This window comes from Protopterus annectens, chromosome 7.part0 (genome assembly GCF_019279795.1).
Source record: "Protopterus annectens isolate FY-2018-M chromosome 7.part0, PAN1.0, whole genome shotgun sequence".
In the NCBI taxonomy this organism is placed as follows: Eukaryota; Metazoa; Chordata; order Ceratodontiformes; family Protopteridae; genus Protopterus; species Protopterus annectens.
The window spans coordinates 803050533-803074971 of NC_056739.1; the positions used below are offsets into that span (position 1 = coordinate 803050533).

At 44.6% G+C, this 24439-nt stretch overlaps 1 protein-coding gene across 2 annotated transcripts in view; it reads right to left on the reverse strand.

Annotated features, from left to right (window-relative positions):
* Positions 1 to 24439, reverse strand: part of AGFG2 (ArfGAP with FG repeats 2) — an 851713-nt gene that overhangs the window by 50368 nt on the left and 776906 nt on the right. For both annotated transcript variants that reach the window (XM_044077339.1, XM_044077338.1), the window contains one exon: positions 21639 to 21724. In XM_044077339.1, coding sequence (XP_043933274.1) covers positions 21639 to 21724 — 86 coding nt within the window. The remainder of the gene's footprint in view (positions 1 to 21638; positions 21725 to 24439) is intronic.

Here is a 24439-nt window from a genome sequence, read left to right on the forward strand (position 1 = left end):
TGTCCTGTCGTCAGGCAGCCCTTCGGTCGGCCGGATTCCAAAGTCTGGGTCTGGCCTCGGCTGGTGTCGCACTTCACCCGACGTCATAGCTGCAGTTATTCGGGTATAAAGGCATCAGCCGACGCCATTTTCCTCAGTGTTTCTTGCCCCAGATGCCAGGTGCCCTCTAGGAAGGCTAAATTTGGATAAATGCAAATGGTTCCAAATAGTAGACAGCAAACAAAAAATAAGCATGTATGTACATATATACAAACAAATACACCATAATAGATTCCCCCAGCTAGCTACAAGATGGGCAAATACCCTAGGAGTACCACAGAGGGGAAGGAGGGTGGGTAATCCTGACTGCAGATGCATGCCTATCGGACATCTACATTTATGGTAGGTACAAAACTGTACTATGTCCTTCAAGGATGCATCTGCAGTCCTTACAAATGGGTAAAATACCATAGCCAAAACTGGGGGAGGAGGAGAAATAAGATTATGGTGTAGTTAAGATCCCTTGCAAAACAGCAGTGGCAAAACCTGCTCGGGATCTGGAGAACAAAGGTAAATTATAATGCTTGGCAAATGTATGCACGGAGCTCCAAGTAGCAGCCTCTAAAATGTCCTTGGTAGCCACTCCTCGTAAGAAAGCTGTGGTAGTGGCTGTAGCCCTTGTAGAGTGAGGCCTGATGTTTTCTGGAGTTTTCTTCCCATGGAAGGAGTAACAAAATCTAATGCAATTTCCTATCCACTTAGAGAATGTCTGTTTTGAAATTGCTTTTCCTTCCATTCCTGTTGCATATGCTACCAGTAGCTGGTCAGTTTTTCTGTTGCTCTTGGTCCTGTCCAGGTAGTAACGTAATTGTCTATGTACATCCAAGGTATGCAACAGTCTTTCTCCCTGTTCTGTGGGTTGGGAAGAATGTAGGTAGGTGGATAGCTTGATTTAAAGATACCCTGGAGACCACCTTTGGCATAAAAGTAGGATTAGTTCTCATGGACACTATCTTGATGGAAGATCAGGAAGGGCTGTACTGCCATTAATGCCTGTAGCTCAGATACCCTTCTTGCTGAAGTGATTGCAAGCAGGAAAGCAGTTTTCCATGATAAGTATTGTAATTCTGCTGTTGCTGCTGGTTCGAAAGGAGGTAGTGTCAATTTTTCTAGCACAAAGTTCAAGTCCCATGCTGGCAATGGTGGCTTCCTAGGTGGTTTTACATTTTTAATTCCTCTCAGAAACTGCCTGAGCAGAGGATGTGAGAAGACTGGAGGATCCAAGTTGTATTCTGCTGAAATGGCTGATGCATGAATCTTAATGGAAGAATAGGACAGGCAGTTGTGTTAGAGCTCTGCCAAGTATTCCAGGATGTTAGCTATGTTTACCAGTGACACATTCTCTCCTTTTGCTGTACTCCAAATGAGATATCTTTTCCATTTTGCTGAATCATTTTTTCTTGTTGAGGGTCTGCGAGCCTCCAAGATAATGTCTTTAACCCTTTGAGATAAATCTGGGTTATTCGGTCTTATGCAATGTTCCAGGCAGCCAGCTGCAGTGTTTTCAGGTTTGGATGCAGGGTTTTGAAGTTGTTCTGTGTTAACAGCAAGGGAACTAGGGGCAGAGGCCATATTTGTTCCCGAGACATACTCCTCAGTAATGGGTACCAATGTTGCCTTGGCCAGTCTGGAGCTATCAGGATGATCCTTGGACGGTCTTCTTTGATCTTCAATAGCACCTTGTGCATCAAAGGAAGAGGTGGGAATGCATATGCTGTCAGGTTTTTCCAACTGAAAGATAGGGAGTCCACTTTCCAAGCAAGTGGGTGGTACGTCCCTGTGCAGAATTTTTTCAGTTGGTGATTGTGTGGGGATGCAAATAAGTCTATTTCTGGTAGTCCCCATTTCCCTGTAATGGTTTTGAAGATGTCCGGATGCAGCATCCATTCGTGTGCATCCGTGGCAGTTCTGCTTAGGATGTCTGCTAGTATATTTTCTTTTCCTGGCACAAAAATTGCTTGTAACTGAATGTTGAAGCTCAGTGCCACATTCCAGAGGTCCATTGCCATCCGGCATAGAGGGTATGAATGTATGCCTCCCTGTTTGTTGATGTACCACATAACTGTGGTGTTGTCCGTCCTTAGCAGTTGACCCTGTCGAAGAAATGGTCTGAATGCCTGAATTGCCAGTTTTACTGCCAGCATTTCCTTTTGATTTATGTGTAGGTGCAGCTGGTCTTGAGTCCATAAGCCTTGTATGCACTTGTCCAGCATATGTGCCCCCCAACCGAGGTCTGAAGCGTCTGTTGTGATGGTCTGGCTTGGTTGAGTGCTGTGGAAGGGCAGTCCCTTGTTTGTTTGACAGGCCTGAGCCCACCATTGGAATTCTTGCTTCAGGCATGGAATTATTGGAATTTGGGTTTCTAGGCTGTGCTTGTGCTGAGACCATAAATTCCTTAGGTACCACTGTAACTTTCTCATATGTAGTCTGGCATGTGGAATCAATATTATGCAGGATGCCATGTAACCGAGAGCTTGCAGGACTTTTCTTGCTGTTAGCTGGTTCTGCTTTGTTAATGCCATGAAGTAGAAAGGAGTTGCTCCTGTTTTTCTACTGTCAGGAATGCCATTTGTTTTGATGTGTCCAGATCTGCACCCAAGAAGGTTATCCTTTGGGATGGTATCAGCCTCGACTTTGTTATATTGACTGTGTATCCCAGGGCTTGTAGTAGATGAATGACCCTTTGCAAATCTTTTGTTAATTTGTTTTTGTTGTCCGCTTGTAACAGGCAGTCGTCCAGGTAAGGGTAAATTTGAATTCCCTGAAGCCTGCAATGAGCAATTTCTGATGCCAGGCATTTCGTGAATACTCTGGGCGCAGTAGATAAGCCAAAAGGCAATGCTGAGAATTGATAATGCTCTGATCCTGCAAGAAATCTGAGGTATCTTCTGCAATTTGGTCGTATGGGGACGTGCAGGTATGCCTCCTTGAGATCTAGAGTTACCAGCCAAAACTCCTTGCCCAGCATGGGAAGAAGCTGTTGTAGGGTCAGCATTTTGAATTTTGGAACAATGAGGTATGTGTTTAAAGCGGACAGGTCGAGAATAGGCCTCCATTGGTTTTCTTTTCTTGGTACCAGGAAGAGTCTGGAATAAAATCCTTGCCCTTGTTCCATAGATGGTACCCTTTCTACAGCTCTCATCCTTAGTGAGTTATTTGTTCTAGAGCTTCTGTCTTCTGATTTGGAGGTAGGTTTGGCATTCCTCTCTTCCTTGGTAGAGTATGGAAGTGAAACCTGTAACCTTGGTCTATTGTTTGTAAAATCCATTTGTCTCCTGTGATGTAATGCCAGTTTACTGAAAATAAGGCTAGCTTTCCGCCTAAGGGTGCCTCTAGTTGCTCCCTGGTAGGCGGTGCCAGAGCCAAGTCACTGTGATTGTCCTGTGGAAGTGGTGGTGGCTGGATCTGTGGCTGTACCTCGCTGGTTGTTAGCCTGCCACTGACGTCCCCTGTAGGCACCTCTGGATTGACCCCTGCCTCTTGAGCGCCTATTCCTGCCTCTCGGAGCTCTGGAGGTGTCTGGAAAGGACCAATTCTTGGAAGGCCAGTTCCTGCTAAACCTTGGAGGCTGGACCTGCAAGAAATCCTTGACTGTCTGGACAGATTTTGCTTTCTCTTCCACCTTCTTCAGCACCTGCTGTGCAGGGGAGCCAAACAAATTGAGCTTATCCATGGGAGCATCTAGGAGCTTTGATTTAACATGGTCTGGTAAGGACTGTTCTTTTAACCATGCATGTCTTCTGATCACTGTGCCAGTCATGGCTGATCTAAAGGAAGCCTCCAGTGCATCATAGCCGCATTTTAATGAATGATTACTGACCTGCTGAATGTTATGTACCATTTCCTGTACAGATTTTTGTCTAATGGTTCATCCGAGGACAGTTTTTAGTTAACTGGTCTAACATAAATTCTTGATACTGAATCATGTGGAATTGACAGTTCAAGGCCCTAGCTGAAAGAGTAGCAGAAGTGTAAACTTTTTACCCCATCTCTCTAAGGCCCTAGATTCCCTTTCAGAGGGAGGGGTTTTGGTAGAGGTAGCTGCTACAGCTTTGGGTCCCTGGGAGATAGTTTCGGATCTGCAAAGGGGCCTTATACAAATGATAATGTGTGTCCGGAACCCTGTAGTACCTACCGGGCTTAGCAGGGGCCGGAGGAAGAGAATCAGGAGCAGTACAAGCATCATTAAAAGCATCATCCACAACAGTAAGTACTGGAGGAATGGCTAAAGGCCTATGCTGTGGCAAATGCAAAAAGGTTCTAAGCCTTTTCCTAGAGTCTGAAAAATCCTGGCCCTGCCATTGAAATTGTTCCCTCATAGCATGCAAGGTTTCCCCAAAAGAAAATTCCTCAGGCGGAGAGGCAGAAGGAATGGACTCTTCTGCATCAGAGTCCTCATAAGGAGAAAAAGGGGCCTCTGGAGGGTCTGAATTATCTGATTCATCAGAGGAGCCATCTGAAGAAACTGGCTCAGGGGGCTCTACTGTAGTCCTCTACAATGGAGGTGGGTGAGAGGCCCTGTCTGGATGTGGTTGGGATCCCCGGATCAAAGAAATGAGATCCTCTGCTAGACTAAGCATTTGTGAACTAGAACTGGGCCTGTGAGAGGGGGTCTTAGCAGGCACAGTTTTGGTAGTTTTTGCTGCTTTAGCCCTGGCAAAGGCCTTAATCGATGCAGGAGGCCTAGCAGCTCCACGTGCAGGGGTAGAAATATCCAAAGGGATAGTATCTGATAAATCCTGTGAACCTGCAGGAGCAGGTGGGATTTCAGTAGCAGATTCAGCCAAGCTGGATGAGGCCTCGGTAAGTGGTAAGCTTTCGAAGGAAGAACCGTGGACTCGGTTTCAGCGAAACCGAGACACTCATGTTGACTTAGCGGTTTCGGAAACCGGACCGCGAAAGTGTCGGTCCTTTTCCTTGCTTTTAGAAATTTGCGTAGTCGGAGTATCCGGCGGCATAATGTAAGCAAAAGCGAGCGAAAAACTCTTCAGCAAATTCAGACCGGCGCCTAAGCGTCGTCGGTTGAAAGAAGCACAGGCTAGACAAGCTGCTACGCCGTGGTCTGGGCCTAAGCAAGGTAAGCAGTAAGAGTGGAAATCTTTATGAGGTATTTGTTTCCCACAATTTAAACAGTTATTCACTTTTTCTGACATCGGCTGAGGCAAGAAAGAGTCCCCAACGGGGTACTTAGCTTTTTAGAAGTCTTCGGTACTTGTAGTAGTAATCTCTGGTTCTGACCGACCGGCACTTGCGAACAGCTTCTGCTTCGGGTGCCACGCGGCAAGAAAGACCGAGGAAAATGGCGTCGGCTGATGCCTTTATACCCGAATAACTGCAGCTATGACGTCGGGTGAAGTGCGACACCAGCCGAGGCCAGACCCAGACTTTGGAATCCGGCCGACCGAAGGGCTGCCTGACGACAGGACAACCCATTTGTAAGGAATGCAGATGCATCCTTGAAGGACATCCCCAGGGCTTGCAGTATTTTCCTTGCAGATAGCTGGGTCTTTGTGGCCAGTAGTTTGAAGTAGGCTGTCAAATAAACTTGTTTCTCTGGCGTGAGGTAGGCCCATCTGGGAAGTTATATTCAAGCTTGCTCCCAGAAATACAATTTGTTGGCAGGGCACTATGTGAGATTTCTTTTCGTTTATGGTGTACCCCAGTGAGGATAGCAGTTTCTTTACAAATGCCAGATGATTTATTAGTGTGTCCTGGCTTTCTGCCTGAATTAGACAATCGTCCAGGTATGGCTATATTTGAATACTTCTTTACCTGCAGAATGCAATGACTGGAGCTAGACACTTTGTGAACACCCTGGGTGCAGTACATAAGCCAAAGGGCAGTGCACAGAACTGACAGTGCATGTAGCCTGCTCTGAAGCATAGGTATTTTCTGCAAGATTCCCTTATTGGGATGTGCAGGTAAGCTTCCTTTAAATCCAATGCTGCCAACCAGGCATTTTTGCCTAGCATGGGAAGCAGCTAATAAAGAGTTAGCATTTTGAACATTTTTGCCTAGCATGGGAAGCAGCTAATAAAGAGTTAGCATTTTGAATATTGGGATTACCAAAAAGGAGTTTAGGATAGACAAGTCCAGGATAGGACGCCAGGCATGGACTTTTCTGGGTACCAGGAAAAGTCTTAAGTAAAACCCTTGTCCCCATTGCTCTTCTGGGACAGGTTGAATAGCCCTGATACTTAGAAGATTGAGAACCTATAAACAAATACAGGAAAATGTCCAAATCAACTGATAATCACAAAAAAAGGGACACTAAACGAACTCAGGCAGCAAACTGATACCACAGGAAAATGTCTCTTTCAAGTGAAGTGCTAGAATTAAGCTGAAGCTGAAGCACTAATGGAAAAGTTTTCCATTAGTGCTTCAGCTTAATTCTAGCACTTCACTTGAAAGAGACGTTTTCCTGTGGTATCAGTTTGCTGCCTGAGTTCGTTTAGTGTCTCTTTTTTTGTGATTATAAGATTGAGAACCTGCTGTTGAGCCTCTGCCCACTGATTTGGGGGTAGGTCTGGCCAACCGCTTGGGGTTGGCAAGGAGTGGAAGTGGAATCTGTATCCTTGGGAAACTATATTTAGAACCCATTTGTCTTGGGTAATGAGTTCTCAAATTTTTGCATGCAGGGTGACCTTTCCCCCTAAAGGAACAGTCAGTTGAGCAGGGTTTGGAACGTTTAACGTTAAGTTATTGTGACAGTTTACTATAGGGGGGGGTGCCTTACCACTTCCAGCTTTGGAAGAGGCAGCCCCCCACTGCTTAGACCTGTGAATACCTTGAGACAGAAGCCTGGGTATTCTGCTGGTCCTAGGTTTGGACTGAGAAGGCCTAGAAGAGGCAGGAAATGACCAATTCTTAGAAGGCCAGTGCCTACTAAATCTGGGAGGCTGTACTTGCAGGAAATCTAACAGTTTGAATAGATTTAGCTTTTTCCTCCGTCTTTTTAAGTACTACTTCTGCTTTGTTACCAAACAGGCGGTCTTGGTTTAAGGGAGCATCCAGTAATTTAGCTTTAACATGATTTGGAAAAGTTTGCTCCTTAAGCCAAGCATGCCTTCTAAGTACAGACCCAGTGACAGCAGCCCTGCAAGATGCCTCTAAGGAGTCAAAACCACATTGCAAAGTATGTTTACCAACTTGTTCAGCAGAATGCATTAAATCCTGTAATTCTTTACTTCCAGCACAGTAAGGAATTAACATAATTTTCTGTTTAAGTAATCCAATATTATGCTTTTGATACTTTAACACATGAAAAGTACAGTTTTGTACTTACCATAAATGTAGATGTCCAAGAGGTATGCATCTGCAGTCCTAACAAATGGGTTGTCCTGGCCTCAGGCAGCCCTTCGGTCGGCCGGATTCCAAAGTCTGGGTCTGGCCTCGGCTGATGTCGCACTTCACCCGACATCATAGCTGCAGTTCTGCGGGTATAAAGGCATCAGCCGACGCCATTTTCCTCAGTGTTTCTTGCCCGAGATGCCAGGTGCCCTCTAGGAAGGCTAAATTTGGATAAATGCAAATGTTTCCAAACAATAGAGAGCAAATAGAAATGAACATGTATATACATATATACAAACAAATACACCATAATAGATTCCCCCAGCTAGCTACAAGATGGGCAAATACCCTAGGAGTACCACAGAAGGGAAGGAGGGTGGGTAATCCTGACTGCAGATGCATACCTCTCGGACATCTACATTTATGGTAGGTACAAAACTGTACTATGTCCTTCAAGGATGCATCTGCAGTCCTAACAAATGGGTAGAATACCATAGCCAAACTGGGGGAGGAGGCACTAAGGAGGCACTAAGAGATTATGGTGTAGTTAAGATCCCTTGCAAAACAGCAGTGGCAAAACCTGCTCGGGATCTGGAGTATAAAGGTAGATTATAATGCTTGGCAAATGTATGCACGGAGCTCCAAGTAGCAGCCTCTAAAATGTCTTTGGTAGCCACTCCTCATAAGAAAGCTGTAGTAGTGGCTGTAGCCCTTGTGGAATGAGGTCTGATGTTTTCTGGAGTTGCCTTTCCATGAAAAGAGTAACAAAATCTAATGCAATTTCCTATCCATTTTGAGTTTTTTTGAAATTGCTTTTCCTTCCATTCCTGTTGCATATGCTACCAGAAGCTGGTCAGTTTTTCTATTGTTCTTGGTTCTGTCCAGGTAGTAGCGCAATTGTCTGTGTACATCCAAGGTATGCAGCAATCTTTCCCCCCTGTTCTGTGGGTTGGGGAAGAATGTTGGTAGGTGTATTGCTTGGTTTAATGATACCCTGGAGACCACCTTTGGCATAAAGGTAGAATTAGTTCTCATGGACACTCTATCCTGATGGAAGATAAGGAAGGGCTGTACTGCCATCAATGCCTGTAATTCAGAAACCCTTCTAGCTGAAGTGATTGCAAGCAGGAATGCAGTCTTCCAAGATAAGTACTGTAATTCTGCTGTTGCTGCTGGTTCAAAAGGGGGGAGTGTCAACTTTTCTAACACAAAGTTCAAGTCCCATGTAGGCAATGGTGGTTTCCTTGGTGGCTTTACATTTTTAATTCCTCTGAGAAACTGCCTGAGTAGAGGTTGAGAAAAGACTGGAGGATCCATGTTGTATTCTGCTGAAATTGCTGATGCATGAATCTTAATGGAGGAATAAGACAGACCATTGTGGAAAAGCTCTGCTAAGTACTCCAGGATGTTAGCTATGTTTGCCAATGATGCATCTACTCCTTTTGTTGCACTCCAAATGAGATATCTGTTCCATTTTGCTGAATAAGTTTTCCTTGTTGAGGGTCTGCGAGCCTCCAAGATAATGTCTTTAACCCTTTGAGATAAATCTGGGTTATTTTTCCTTATGTAATGTTCCAAGCAGCTAGCTGCAGTGTTTTCAAGTTTGGATGCAGGATTTTGAAGTTGTTCTGTGTTAGCAGTAGAGGTAGTAGGGGTAGAGGCCATGCGTGTTCCCGGGACATACTCCTCAGTAGCGGGTACCAATGTTGCCTCGGCCAATCTGGAGCTATCAAGATGATCCTCGGGTGATCTTCTTTGATCTTCAGTAGCACTTTGTGCATCAAAGGAAGAGGTGGGAATGCATATGCTGTCAGGTTTTCCCAACTGAAGGATAGGGAGTCCACCTTCCAAGCAAGTGGGTGGTATGTCCTTGTGCAGAATTTTTTCAATTGGTGGTTGTGTGGGGATGCGAACAGGTCTATTTCTGGTAGTCCCCATTTCCTTGTGATGGCTTTGAAGATGTCTGGATGCAGCATCCATTCGTGGGCATCCGTGGTGGTTCTGCTTAAGATGTCTGCTAGTATATTTTCTTTTCCTGGCTCGAATATGGCTTGGAGCTGAATGTTGAGGCTCAGGGCCACATTCCAGAGGTCCATTGCCATCCGGCATAGAGGATATGAATGTGTGCCTCCGTTTGTTGATATACCACATAACTGTGGTGTTGTCTGTCCTTATCAGCAAATGACCCTGTTGTAGAAATGGTCTGAATGTCTGAATTGCCTGTTTTACTGCCAGCATCTCTTTTTGATTTATGTGTAGGTTCATCTGGTCTTCAGTCCATAAGCCTTGTATGCACTTGTCCACCATGTGTGCCCCCCAACCGAGGTCTGAGGCATCCGTGGTGATAGTCTGGCTTGGGTGAGGCCTGTGGAAGGGCAGTCCTTTGTTCAATTGACAGGCCTGGGCCCACCACTGGAATTCTTGCTTCAGGCATGGAATTATTGGAATTTTGGTTTCTAGGCTGTGCTTGTGCTGAGACCATAAATTCCTCAGGTACCATTGCAACTTCCTCATATGTAGTCTGGCATGTGGAATTAATATTATGCAGGATGCCATGTAACCCAGGGCTTGCAGGATTTTCCTTGCTGTAAGCTGGTTCTGTGTTGTTAATGCCATGAAAGAGAGTGGTAGCTGCTTCTGTTTTTCTGCTGTGAGGAATGCCATCTGGTTTGATGTGTCCAGTTCTGCACCCAGGAAGGTTATCCTTTGGGATGGTATCAGCCTTGACTTTTTTGTGTTGACTGTGTATCCCAGGGCTTGCAACAGGTGAATAACCTTTTCAAATCTTTTGTTAATTTGTCTTTGCTGTCCGCTTGTAACAGGCAGTCGTCCAGGTATGGATAAATTTGAATTCCCTGAAGCCTGCAATGAGCAATTACTGATGCCAGGCATTTTGTGAATACTCTGGGCAGTAGATAAGCCAAAAGGCAATGCTGAGAATTGATAATGCTCTGATCCTGCAAGAAATCTGAGGTATCTTCTGCAATTTGGTCGTATGGGGACGTGCAGGTATGCCTCCTTGAGATCCAGAGTCACCAGCCAAGACTCCTTGCCCAGCATGGGAAGAAGTTGCTGTAGGGTCAGCATTTTGAATTTTGGAACAATGAGATATGTGTTTAGAGCGGACAGGTCGAGGATAGGTCTCCATTGTTTTTCCTTTCTTGGTACTAGGAAAAGCCTTGAATAAAATCCTTGTCCTTGTTCCATAGCCGGTACCTTTTCTATAGCTCTCATCCTTAGTAAGTGGGTCTATTTGCTGTAGAGCGTTTGTCCTTTGGTTTGGAGGTAGGTTTGGCATTCCTCTCTTCCTTGGAAGAGTATGGAAGTGAAACCTGTAGCCTTTGTCTATTGTCTGTAAAATCCATTTGTCTCCTGTAATGTAATGCCAATTTACTGAAAATAAGGCTAATTTTCCGCCTAAGGGTGCTGCCAGTTGTTCCCTGGTAGGCGGTTTCAGAGCCAAGTCACTGTGATTGTCCTGTAGAAGTGGTAGTGGCTGGATCTGTGGCAGTAGTTCTCTGGCTGTTAGGCTGCCACTGACGCCCCTGTAGGCACCTCTGGATTGACCTCTACCTCTAGGGCCTATTTCTGCTTCTCTGTGCTCTGGTGGTGTCTGGAAAGGACCAATTCTTGGAAGGCCAGTTCCTACTAAACCTCGGAGGCTGGACCTGTAAGAAATCCTTGACTGTCTGGACAGATTTAGCTTTTTCTTCCACCTTCTTCAACACTTGCTGTGCAGGGGAACCAAACAAACTGTGCTTTTCCATGGGAGCATCTAGAAGCTTTGACTTTACATGGTCTGGTAAGGATTGCTCTTTTAACCATGCATGCCTTCTTATCACTGTACCAGTCATAGCTGATCTAAAGGAAGCCTCCAGTGCATCATAGCCACATTTTAAGGAATGATTACTGACCTGCTGAGTGTTATGCACCAAATCCTGAAAGGTTCAGGTGAGGACAGTTTTTTAGTGAGCTGGTCTAACAGAAATTCCTGATACTGAATCATGTGGAATTGACAGTTTAAGGCCCTAGCCGAAAGAGTAGCAGAAGTATAAACTTTTTTACCCCATCTCTCCAATGCTCTAGATTCCCTTTCAGAGGGGAGGGGGTTTTTGGCAGAGGCAACTGCTACAGCTTTGGGGCCCTGTGAAATAGTTTCAGGATCTGCAATAGGAGCCTTATACAAATGATAATGTGTGTCCGGAACCTTGTAGTATCTGTCGGGCTTAGCAGGGGCCGGAGGCAGTGAGTCAGGGGCAGTACAAGCATCATTAAATGCATCATCCACAACTGTAAGTACTGGAGGAATAGCTAAAGGCCTATGCTGTGGTAAATGCAAAAAGGTCCTAAGCCTTTTCCTAGAGTCTGAAAAATCCTGGCCCTGCCATTGAAATTGTTCCCTCATAGCATGCAAGGTTTCCCCAAAAGAAAATTCCTCAGGAGGAGAGGCAGAAGGTATGGAATCCTCTGCATCAGAGTCCTCATATGGAGAATAAGGGCCCTCTGGAGGATTTGTATTTTCTGAATCATCAGAGGAATAATCTGAAGAAACTGGCTCGGGGGCTCTGCTCTAAGCCTCTTCTCTGGAGGTGGGTGAGAGGCCCTGTCAGGGTGAGACTGGGTTCCCCTGATCAAAGAAATGAGATCCTCTGCTAGACTAAGCATTTGAGTACTAGAGCTAGGCCTGTGAGAGGGGGCTTTAGCAGGCACGGCCTTTGAAGATTTAGCTGCTTTAGCCCTGGCAAAAGCCTTAATTGACATGGATGCAGGGGGCCTAGCAGCTCCACGTGCAGGAGTAGATACATCTAAGGGGATAGTATCTGATAAATCCTGAGAAAAGTACAGTTTTGTACCTACCATAAATGTAGATGTTCGAGGATCCACATTGCTGCAGTCCTAACTATTGGGTAGTCCGCTGTCCAGTCGGCCCGAATACCAAAGTATATGGCTGACGTCGGTCAGGGCGCATTAGACTGACGTCAGTACGTCAGGGTACTAATGCGCATGACCGACGTCATATCCTCAGTCTTTTCTTGCCCCAGATGTCAGAAGACCCTGAAAAGATAAGGCCAAAACCAAAAACTCCAAACATACCTGCACCAAAAATATGTACAATATATACAAAATTACCAGAATATAACCTCACCTACACAACCACCCCTAAACACAGAGGGGAAGGAGGGAGGGTAAATTGGACTGCAGCAATGTGGATCCTCGAACATCTACATTTATGGTAGGTACAAAACTGTACTATGTTCTTCATTCCACATTGCTGCAGTCCTAACTATTGGGTAGAATCCCAAAGCAGAGGTAAGGGAGGCTGGCAAATCATAAGGAAGCAGGAACTGACAACATGCCTTGCAAAATAGCTGTGGCAAAACCAGCCCTAGACTTAGAGTAGAGAGGAAGGTGATAATGCTTAGAGAAAGTATGCACTGAACTCCAAGTAGCTGCCTCCAAAATATCCTTAGTTGCCACCCCCCTTAGAAATGCTGTAGAAGTGGCAGTGGCCCTAGTGGAATGAGGCCTAATCCCAGCTGGAATCTCCTTGCCATGATAGGAATAACAAAATGCAATGCAAAACCCAATCCACCTAGAAATAGTTTGTTTTGACACAGGCTTGCCCTGCGAACTCAAAGCAAAAGAAATAAACAACTGCTGAGACTGCCTAAAATCCTTAGTCCTGCTCAAATAATAACGCAATTGCCTGTGTACATCTAAAGTGTGCAAAATCTTTTCCCCTTTATTTTGGGGATCTGCATAAAAAGTAGGCAAATGAATAGTTTGGTTTAAAGCCACACTAGAAACCACCTTAGGCATAAAGGAAGGATTAGTACGTAAAGATACCCTATCCTTATGAAAAATCAAATAAGGCTCTACCGCCATAAGGGCCTGCAACTCAGAAACCCTTCTTGCAGAAGTAATGGCCAACAAAAATACAGTCTTCCATGACAAGTATTTCAATTCAGCAGTAGCGAGGCTCAAAAGGTTGTAGAGTAAGTTTCTCCAACACAAAATTGAGATCCCAAGCAGGAGTAGGAGCTCTACGTGGGGGTCTTATATTGTTTGTAACTCTAAGAAATTGCTTGAACAAAGGATGAAAACAATGGTGGGTCACAATCATAGTGAGCTGAAATTGCTGCAGCATGAATCTTAATGGAAGAGAAAGACAAACCTTTGTCCAATAACTCAGTAAGATATTGAACAGCCACACTCAAATTAGGCTCAGAAATCTCCAAATTGTTTGCTGCACTCCAAAATAAAAATCTCTTCCATTTTTCTGCGTACACTTTCCTTGTACTAGGTCTTCTGGCTTCCATAATCACATTTAAAACTTGTTGAGGAAGTTGAGACCTGCTGTCTTTCAAAACAGAATATGCCAGGCTGTTAGATGAAGAGAGTGAAGCTTGACATTGAGCAGGTGACCGTCCCTCTGAGACAACAGGTGTGGAATCAAGGGTAAAGGCCATGGAGGCTTCCTTACCAGACTCCTGAGTAATGGGTACCAGTGCTGCCGAGGCCAATCTGGAGCTATTAAAATCATCCTTGGCTTGTCTTGTCTGACCTTTAGAAGTACCTTTGGGAGAAGAGGCAGAGGTGGAAAAGCATACACATGAAGATTTTTCCAACTGAAAGAAAGAGCATCCACTTTCCAAGCTGTGTGATGAAACCTCTTTGTGCAAAACTTTGGCAGCTGGTAGTTTAGTGGAGAAGCGAACAGATCTATGTCTGGAGTTCCCCATGACACTGTCAATTTTTGAAATACATGAAGATCCAGTTTCCACTCGTGGGGATCCATGATTTGTCTGCTTAACACATCTGCTAAGGAGTTCTGTGCTCCCGGCAGAAACCTTGCCTGAAGAGTTAGTTGCAAGCTGAGCGCAGTCTCCCATAAAATCATTGCTTGCCTGCACAATGGGTAAGAATGTGTTCCCCTTGTTTGTTGATGTACCACATGACAGTTGTGTTGTCTGTTAGAATCAACACCTGCCCTGGAAGAAGTAATTCCTTGAAAGCCATTAATGCAAACTGGACTGCTAACATCTCTTTCATGTTGATATGTAGATGCTGTAGTCTGGCAGGCCACTTGTCTTGTATCCACTTTCCATTTAGATGAGCTCCCCAAGCAATGTCTGAGGCATCTGTCGTTAGAATCTGACTCGCCTCTGGCCGGGTCACAGAGAGTCCCTTGTTTAGGTGACATTCCTGAGCCCACCACAAAAATTCCTTTTGAATGCAAGGTATTATTTGAATGACAGTGTCCAAATCCTGGCAGTGCTGTGTCCATACATTTTGAGATACCATTGCAGCTTCCTCATATGCAGTTTGGCATTGGGAAGCACCAGAATACAAGATGCCATGAACCCTAAGGCTTGAAGGACTGTCCTTGCAGTCAGCCCGGACTGAAGAGATAGTTGATGGAAGTAACTGGAAAGATTCTTTTGTTTGTCCGGGGTTAAAAGGCCATCTGGGCTGCTGTATTCAGTCTCACACCCAGAAAGCACATGTCTTGAGAGGGTACTAGACTGGACTTTATTTCGTTCACAGAATACCCTAGGCATCTTAGCACTGCTATGACATATTCCAAATGCTGTAGAAGGTCTTCCTTTTCTTGAGCCAGAATCAGGCAGTCATCCAAGTAAGGATAGATTTGAATTCCTTTTAGCCTGAAGTAAGCTATCACTGGAGCCAGAACCTTTGTTAATACTCTGGGCGCAGTAGATAAGCCAAAGGGCAATGCAGAGAACTGATAATGAGAATTTCCAGCTCGAAAATGCAGATACTTCCTGCAACTTAGTCTTATAGGCACATGAAGGTAAGCTTCCTTGAGATCTAAAGTTACCATCCAGTGATCTTTGCCCAGCAGAGGTAAAAGCTGTTGTAACGTCAACATTTTGAACTTGGGAATGTCCAGATAAGTGTTGAGGATAGATAAATCCAAAATTGGTCTCCACGTGTTCCCCTTCTTCGGTACTAGGAACAGGCGAGAATAAAATCCTAGGCCCCTTTCTGGCACAGGAACTGGCTGAATGGCCCCTATTTGGAGCAACAGAGAAATTTGCTTGTGAGCCTCTGTTCTTTGTAGAGGAGGAACGTCTGGCATGCCTTTGAAAGGAGGCAAGGTATGGAAATAAAACCTGTAACCGTGGTGAATGATATCCAGAACCCATCTGTCTTGGGTAATTAAATCCCAGTTTTCTTTGAAAAGAGACAGCCTTCCTCCCAAAGGTGCTGCCAGGCGAGAAAGAACTGGCAGCTGAAAAGGCAGGTCATTGGGTCTGCTTATGAAAGGACTGACCCCTGCCCTCACCAGAAGTCTGAGCAGGGGAACTCCCTGTCCTAGGCCTAAAAGAACCTTGAGCTCTGCCCCTACCACGTCTAGACCTACCCCTAGACTGGGAATCATAAGCAGGATAAGTCCATCCCTTAGTAGGCCAATTTCTACTAAACTTCGGAGGCTGCACCTGCAAAAAAATCCTTAACAGTTTGCATAGACTTAGCCTTGTCCTCCATTTTCTTTAAAACTGCTTCCACAGGCGAACCAAACAACACATCAGACTGTAAAGGAGCATCCAAAATCCTTGTTTTAACATGCTCAGCTAAATTCTGATCTCTCAACCAGGCGTGCCTATGAAGAACAGAACCAGTGGCAGCCACCCTCGAGGAGGCCTGCACAGCATCAAAACCACACTGCAAGGAATGTTTACCCACCTGTTCAGACACATGAACTAAATCCTGCAACTCTTTACACTCAATACCTTCCGCCAGAGCATCCACCTTAGATTTCAATTGTGAAAGGAGATAATTCTGATATTTTAACATGTGAAACTGACAATTCAACGCCCTCATGGCTAAAGTGGAAGAAGTATACACTTTCTTTCCCCATCTATCCAAAGCCCTTGCCTCTTTATCAGGAGGGACAGGATTTTTAACAACAGAGGCCTTCACACCTTTAGGCCCCTGAGAGACAGTTTCGGGTCTGCCCTAGGACTCTTAAAAGATACTTATGAGCTTCAGGCACCCTATAGTACCTATCCGGTTTAACTGGGGCAGGAGGCAAAGAATCAGGATTCAGGGAAGCCTCTGCAAAACATCTTCCACCACATTCAGAACAGGAGGTATAGCTAAAGGCCTATGCTGGGGTAAAACAAGAATTCCCTAAGCCTCTTCTTGGAATCAGAGAAATCTTGACCTTCCCATTTAAAATGCTCCCTCATGGAATGCAGAGTCTCTGAAAATGAAAAATCCTCAGGAGGAGAAGCTGAAGGAGTAGAATCATCCACATCAGAATCAGAATAAGGAGGATACTCCTGCAAGTCTTCAGCCGAAGACTCAGAAGCCTCGAACATTGCTCAAAACTCTCAAACTCAGGTTCCACCCTAGGCCTCTTATCAGGAGGGGCATAGAACCTCTAATCATAGTAATCAAATCCTCTGCCATTTTAAGCATATGTTTCTTAGGCAAAGACCCTGAAGCACTAGGAGAAACCCCCACTGAAGCTAAACTTGGCCTGCCTCTCAAAGAAGCCTTGGAAACAGAAGGGGAGGCTCTAACCACCTTAGGAAGAGAGGGAAGAACAGCCACCTGAGAAGCCCCCTCAGCCTGGCCTACTTCCTGAGAGGATACATCCTGTAACAGTAAAGTCTCTCCCTGAGACTCCAAAGAAACTCCTGGCAGAACCTCCGGCTCCACTGAGCCTTCTAAAGAACCGGCGCCTGGGACTGTCGGTTCTTCCACTCTAGGCTTTGCTGCTTTGTCCTTGCGCTTTTGGCGAAGCGGGCGTCGGAGCATCCGACGGCATTTTATAATTACGCTTCCCAAAAACTAACCTGGCACAGTCTAACCTTCTCTTAATAGTGCGTTTGTTAAATCTAGCACAAGAGCGGCATCCAACAACGTCGTGCTCAGGCCCTAAACAAGGTATACACAAAGTATGGTAATCCCTATGAGGTATCTGTTTCCCACAAGAAATACAGTTATTCACTTTTTCTGACATCCGGTTAAATACTGAGGCAAGAAAAAAACAAAATATTCCCCAACGGGGTACTTAGCCAACTTTGATTCGGTCTGAAACTCTGACTTCAGAAACTTTCAGAACGCCAACCTGCACTCGCAAAATTGCTTCTGCATCGGACCATGCGGCAAAAAAGACTGAGGATATGACGTCGGTCATGCGCATTAGTACCCTGACGTACTGACGTCAGTCTAATGCGCCCTGACCGACGTCAGCCATATACTTTGGTATTCGGGCCGACTGGACAGCGGACTACCCAATAGTTAGGACTGCAGCAATGTGGAATGAAGAACATCTGTAAGAGCAGGTGGATTTTCAGTAGCAGATTCAGCCATGCTGGAAGAGGCCTCGGTAGAAGGAGCCGAAGGAAGAACCGCGGACTCGGCTTCAGCTGAAATCGAGACACTCGCGGTTGGCTTAGCCGCGGTTTCGGCCGAAACCGCGGACCGCGAGTATCGGTCCTTTCCCTTACGCTTTTTAGCTAAATGTGAAGTCGGAGTCTCCGACGGCATGATATAAGCAAAAGCGGAGCCGAAAAACTCCTCTGCAAACTCCGACCGACGTCTAAGTGTTCGTCGGTTGAAGGAAGCACAGGCTTGACAAGCTGCGACGTCGTGGTCTGGGCCTAAACAAGGTAGGCAGTAAGAGTGGAAATCTTTATGAGGTATTTGTTTCCCACAAGTTAAACAGTTATTCACTTTTTCTGACATCGGCTGAGGCAAGAAAGAGTCCCCAATGGGGTACTTAGCTTTTTAGAAGTCTTCGGTAGTAGCAATCTCTGGTTCTGACCGACCGGCACTTGCGAACAGCTTCTGCTTCGGGCGCCACGCGGCAAGAAAGACTGAGGAAAATGGCGTCGGCTGATGCCTTTATACCCGCAGACCTGCAGCTATGACGTCGGGTGAAGTGCGACATCAGCTGAGGCCAGACCCAGACTTTGGAATCCGGCCGACCGAAGGGCTGCCTGAGGCCAGGACAACCCATTTGTTAGGACTGCAGATGCATCCTTGAAGGACATCTGGCAGTTTAAGGCCCTAATGGCCAAAGTAGCAGAAGTGTATACCTTCTTACCCCATCTATTTAGGGCCCTGGAATCTCCATCAGAGGTGGTAGGATTTTTGGCAGAAGTAGCCTTAATATGCCCTTGGGTCCCTGTGAAATGGTCTCTGGATCTGCAGTAGAATTCTTAAAGAGGAACTTGAGAGCGTCAGGTACTCTAATACCTGTCAGGTTTCCTGGGGCCAGAGATAAAGAGTCTGGGGCCAGGCTAGATTCCATGAAGGCAACATCTACAATGTCCAGTAAAGGAAGGAGTAAGAATTCCCTAAGCCACTTTTGGAAATGCTTCCTAAGAGTATGCAAAGTTTCACCAAAAGAAACTTCTGGAGGGGAAGCAGAGGGAATGGAGTCCTCTGCATTAGAATCCACATAGGTAGATAAGGGCAAATCCTGGTCATCAGAAGAAACAAATATCAGAATCCTGATCCAAAGAATCAGAAGGAAAATCAGTTCTAGGTCTGTAAGAGAGAGAAGGGTGGCTTCCCCTGATTACAGTAACAAGGTCTTTAGCCATTCGTTTTTTAGGCATAGGGGCCTGACCATGCAGTTGGTTTTCTAGGTGTGGATAGAGTTTTAGGCCTTGAAGAAGAAGAAGAAGATGGCATCCGTTTGATATGCAAGTCAGTAGGCCTGAATACACCCTCAGAAGACTGTGCCTGCACAGTGGCACCAGACCCATCCAATGTAGAGACATCCGCAGGTTCCATAGTCGAAGAAGCATCTTGCGGCAAACCGGACTCCGAATGGGTCTCAGTAGAGGCCTGGGAATCTGAAGTAGTGGGTATCAGAGGCTACGAAAGCACTTAACTGAGTACTAGCGAACTGGCGACTAGCTTAATGGAATGTCGTCGGCAGCTTTGGACCTATGCAGTCTTTTTCTTTGCGTTTTCTAGGAATGTCGGTAGTTGGATGGCTTACTGAAGCCATTTCTGTATAATTGAACTGAGTACCAAAATAGTTAGATGCAAAAATGAAGAGACGACGAATAGTTCAAGTATTGATTAAGGCACAAAACCAACAGCGAGGGATGTCATGGTCTGGGCCTAAGTAAGGAATGCAGTACGAATGAAAATCTTTATGAGGTATTTGCTTGCCACATGAAATAAAATTGTTAACTTTTACTGACATCAGTTTAGAGCAAGAAAAAGGATCCCCAACGGGGTACTTAGCTTTTTTCAAAGACTTCGGATCTGAAACTCGAAAACGAAAATTTCAGGAGTTGGCCGACTGGCACTTGCAAATTGCTTCTGCTTCGAGCACTGCACGGTAAGAAAGACTGATGTAATGGGGTTGGGCTGCATGCTTTATACCTCTGACTACCCGACATCATACAAGATGAGACCGCAACCGACGCAGGACCCAAGACAGATAATCAGGCCGACGGAGGGCTACCTGCAAGGAGATAACCCAAATGTAATGACTGCAACAGTGAAACATGAAGAACATGCACAGACTCTCTGACTCCGGCTCACACACACACGCTCGCTGTCTCACACACACACACACACACACACACACACACACACACACACACACACACACACACACACACGTGCATGCACTCTCACACGTGCATGCACTCTCTCTCTCACACACACTCACTCACTCACGATAGAAAAGGAAGGTTTTATTTGTTTGGATAGAGACAAACGCCGAGACATGCAAAGAGAAGGTAGAAGTTGGAAGATAGAAAACTAGAGGAAAGAGGAATAAACAACCCAAAAATCAACACTTACCAACTATGGAGTTTGGAGCAGTGAAAACCCATGCTGTTTGAATAGAATGGCAAATAACAGCTGAGAGGAGGAGGGAGAGAGGGGCATTATGGGTAGGAGAGGAGCTTGGACTTTGGATTTGATGCTGGAGTATGTGGCTGAGTTGGATCCGCGCCGGATCAGAGTCCCTCAGGTTGAAGACCAAATGAAAACAACTTCAGATCACGTATTAGCAATACATAAACAATACTGCAGAATCCTCGGAGGCTTGGGAAAAAGAATACCCCAGCTGAATAAGCTGAGTTATCCATTTATGAACTGCTCTTACATCTGCTTGTTTTCATGAGTATTAATCTATAATGCCAGGCCAATGGTAATAGTTCAAAAAGATGGTGGCCTGGATGTGAAGGGCTAGTGATGATTTTCTCTGCCCTTTTTATGACTCTGGAATAGTACAAGTCGTGTAAAGAGGGCAAACTGGCACCAATGATATTTTCGTCAGACCTAACTATTTAATGTAATCTATTTTTGTCATGATTAAACAGCGATCCAAACCACACTGTTATGGATGAGCTGAGAACAGACTCAATGACTGCTGTATGGAACTGAATCAACAGTTCCTGTGAGAGGTTGAACTTTCTCAGCTGTCAGAGAAAGTACATTCGCTGCTGTGCCTTTTTTATGATGGACCCTATGCTGGTCTCCCACTTCAAGCCCCGGGAGATTATACATCCCAAAAACTTGAAGGATTCCACAACTGACATAACAGTATTAAATATAAAGAGGGGGGTGATACTGTAGTACTACTCCTAAAGTTCACTCATCTCCACAGTTTTAAGAGATCCAGATTATTCCAACTACACCAAAGGGCCAGCTGCTCAACCTCTAGTCTGTATACAGACTCATCACCATTCCTGATGAGCTTGACGATAGTTGTATCGTCCACATACTTAAGTTTGACAGAGCTGACAGAGGAGTTTAATAAAGACGTTTAAAAACTGAGAAAGGCCTAAGACAGCAGATGCAAGGGCCATATAAAGATGCCTATTCCTTTGGACATAGCACAAATAGAAAAGCAAGTCCATTTGCTTTTGTATGCTTTTCTAGTATTAGATCTCTGAGCAAAATGAGTTCCCTATACTACCAAATCACTGACATTTTAATTAATGCGTATGGCAATTGCCCTGTAACTAAAATATCTGCACAGGGAAGAGGGCTTCCCTCATCCACATAACAATGAAGGGTTTTAGAATCATCCCACATCATTCTACAATGACGGCAAAAAAAAACAGCGTCTCTGCCACATACTTAGCAAGGTTAATTATAGCCATTGAAACCTGTCATAATCCATTTCTGTGGCTGAGTGAAAATGCACTGGAAATGTGTTTGCTACCTTCATATGCAAACAAAAGATGCTGAGCAAAGCTTCTGGGCATTAATAAATGGATCAAAATTAAATACATGCAAATAAGCTGTAGAAGAGTAGCTGACATCACTAAGCAAGATATGAAGTAACTTACCATGAAAGGGTTGGTAGATACACCACTTGGCTGTCCAGGAGGTCTTGCAGCAACTTTGGTGGTTTGATAACTCCCAAATCCAGTACCTGCAGAGTAAAAAGAATTGAATGATTCTTGTCAGACACTGACCATACTTGGCATGCTTTAAGTTAAACAAAGGCCACAGCAAACATATTGTGATTCTGCTGTGCCCGGAAACAAGGTATTCAAGCCATCCAAGCCACCCCCCCAGGCCAGAAGACACTATATGAAGTCCAACTTAGCACAACAGACTGAAGTATCTAGGCTCCCCACCAACCACCACAAAAACAAATACAGCTGCTGTAGCACGATTTAGATGCACTCTCTCTCTCTTCTCACTCACACACAAATGCACACATACCTACACACTCATACAAATATATACATGTGCACACATGGACACCATTTGCAAATGTTCTCTCTCTGGCTGACCACTAGTTAAGATTAAGAAAATGAGAAGCTAGAAACAAAAGTAACACCTAATACAAATACATAAAGTGCAGCATATAATGCTACTTAACATCATGTTGAAACATACCAAAAGGGAGCAACACAGCACACAATCTAAAGGACAACACAAAACATTACAAATTACTCCTGCCAGAGAATATCCTGCATCACACACGGTATGACTGGTCATGTTCCCTCACACACACAGACTGGCCATGATCCCTTTTCCCTGAAAATAGTATAGCAAACCTCCAAATGCCTTCCCGTAGTCCTACATGTTATATTCAAACTTTTGTACTTGCCTTACCACCTAATTAATATTCATGAATGCATCAGTAACATGGACCTGCTTGCCTACAGTTCAATTACAGTGCCTGAGACACCTTTACCTTTGGATATCAGTTGTCCCCACTTGCATACTCAGTGTTCTCTCAAATTTTCTGTGTTCTGTAAAAAATCTGTTTCCCTGCAATCAGAAAAAGGGGACTGGTAATGTTCTTCTCCATTAAAAAATCTTACAGGACAAACACTGAAAGACTACTTTTAAATTTTGTTGCCTTGGGAGGAAATTACATCAAGACAGCTGAAAAGCTTCCTCCTGAGACACGTTTGCTGTAAAATAAACTTTGTAATTTCTGCTATGTACAAAACATCACATAAGTACTTTCCTTTCTGCTGTCTTCAAATTATGTAATAAACCTCTACACCCCTCATGTTTCTCTTAAAATCCCACACAGTCTCTCAATGGCACTCATTACACTAACTCTAGCCCTTCTCTCACACAAATACACATGCATGCATTGTTCTGTGCCTCCTACTTGACCCACTATCCCAAGATATCGCCTTGTTGCTAAAGCATCCTTCATATGGATTAGAATTCTCTTCTAAATCATTGCCCTTTACTGATTCTTGCTACTCCTGGAACATACTCTGCACTTAACTTATAAGCCTCAGGTACAACCCACTTTCATCACGGCAATCTATAGCCCATCTATACCTTCCTGTCTAAACCCTCTATCTCTGTAAGTCTGGTTTTTATGACCTGACACTTGTATGATGCCCAGGCCTCACTCTCTCAGGATCACTGAAGGCATCCAGCAGGCTACAGCATCCCAGTTTATGATGGTCTTTCCACAGCTATAACACAAAATTAAAGGGTTCTCCACCTGTTCAGAAATTTCAGACTGCAGCTACACTTTCCTGTCAAGGTGATGGTCTGATTACTCTTACCAAGCCTTTCCCTCAGCCACAAAAGCCTTAAACGTGCAAAGTCTCAATGTGTAGCTTTGTTCAAGACCAGTGACCTGTTATATGCGCTTAGTTGCTTCTATAAATGCTTCTTCCCCATTAAGTTATGATTTATTCAAACAGTATGTTTAGTCCTTGGTTTTATTGCAATCCACAAAGACAAACAAAACTCCATGCCAAATAACTGTACACAGCCTCTGAAATTTTCCTTGACACTACTGCTTTAACATTTTTGGTGATGTTAAGAGATATCACATAAATTCACAATTTCAAGGAAAACCAGTAAGCATGCTCACTTACTTGTTCCAACAAGAGCATGTCAATGAAAAAAGTTTGAGATGTCAAACCTATGGCTACTGCTCATTTGTAGTTCTGTGTCTTAAAGTTTAGGCCATACTGCCAATTAACTATTAGCTGCATATCAAATTAAGTGTAACTATACAAACTCCATCTAGCATCTACTACACACACTCTCCTCACTAAAAACCTACTTTGTTCTGGAGATATCCATCCCAACCCTGGCCCCTCTTCTCTCCCCAAAACTACCTCTACACTGGCCCCATATCTTACTCCTCTAACAGTCACCAACCTCAGTCACAACAATCATCTCCATCCAAATACTTAACTATTTACTCACTGAATATTCAGAGTCTAGCAAATAAAGTCACCGAGCTGCACACTCAAGGATAGCTCTCAATACCCCTCACATCCTCTCCCTATCTGAAACCTGGCTCAAGCCACAAATCTCAAATAGTGAAATACTCCCACCAGGTTATAATATCTTCCGATCTGAGACCTGTAAAAAAAAGGTGGTAGCGTTACCATCCTCTACTCAAACATTCTTAACCTCTCACCATACTCTTCCCCAATTCCTGACTTCCTCCCAGCTGAAATCATCATCCTTAACTGCCATCTGAATCCCCACAAAAAACTTGCAATTGCCTCTACCTACCTTCCTCCTGGTAACAATCTGCCCATTCTTGAAAACATCCTATCCTGGTTCTCCCACAACATACCATATGAAACACTTATCCTTGGTGATATCAACATTGATTGGTCCAAACGCACAACTGACTCCCCAC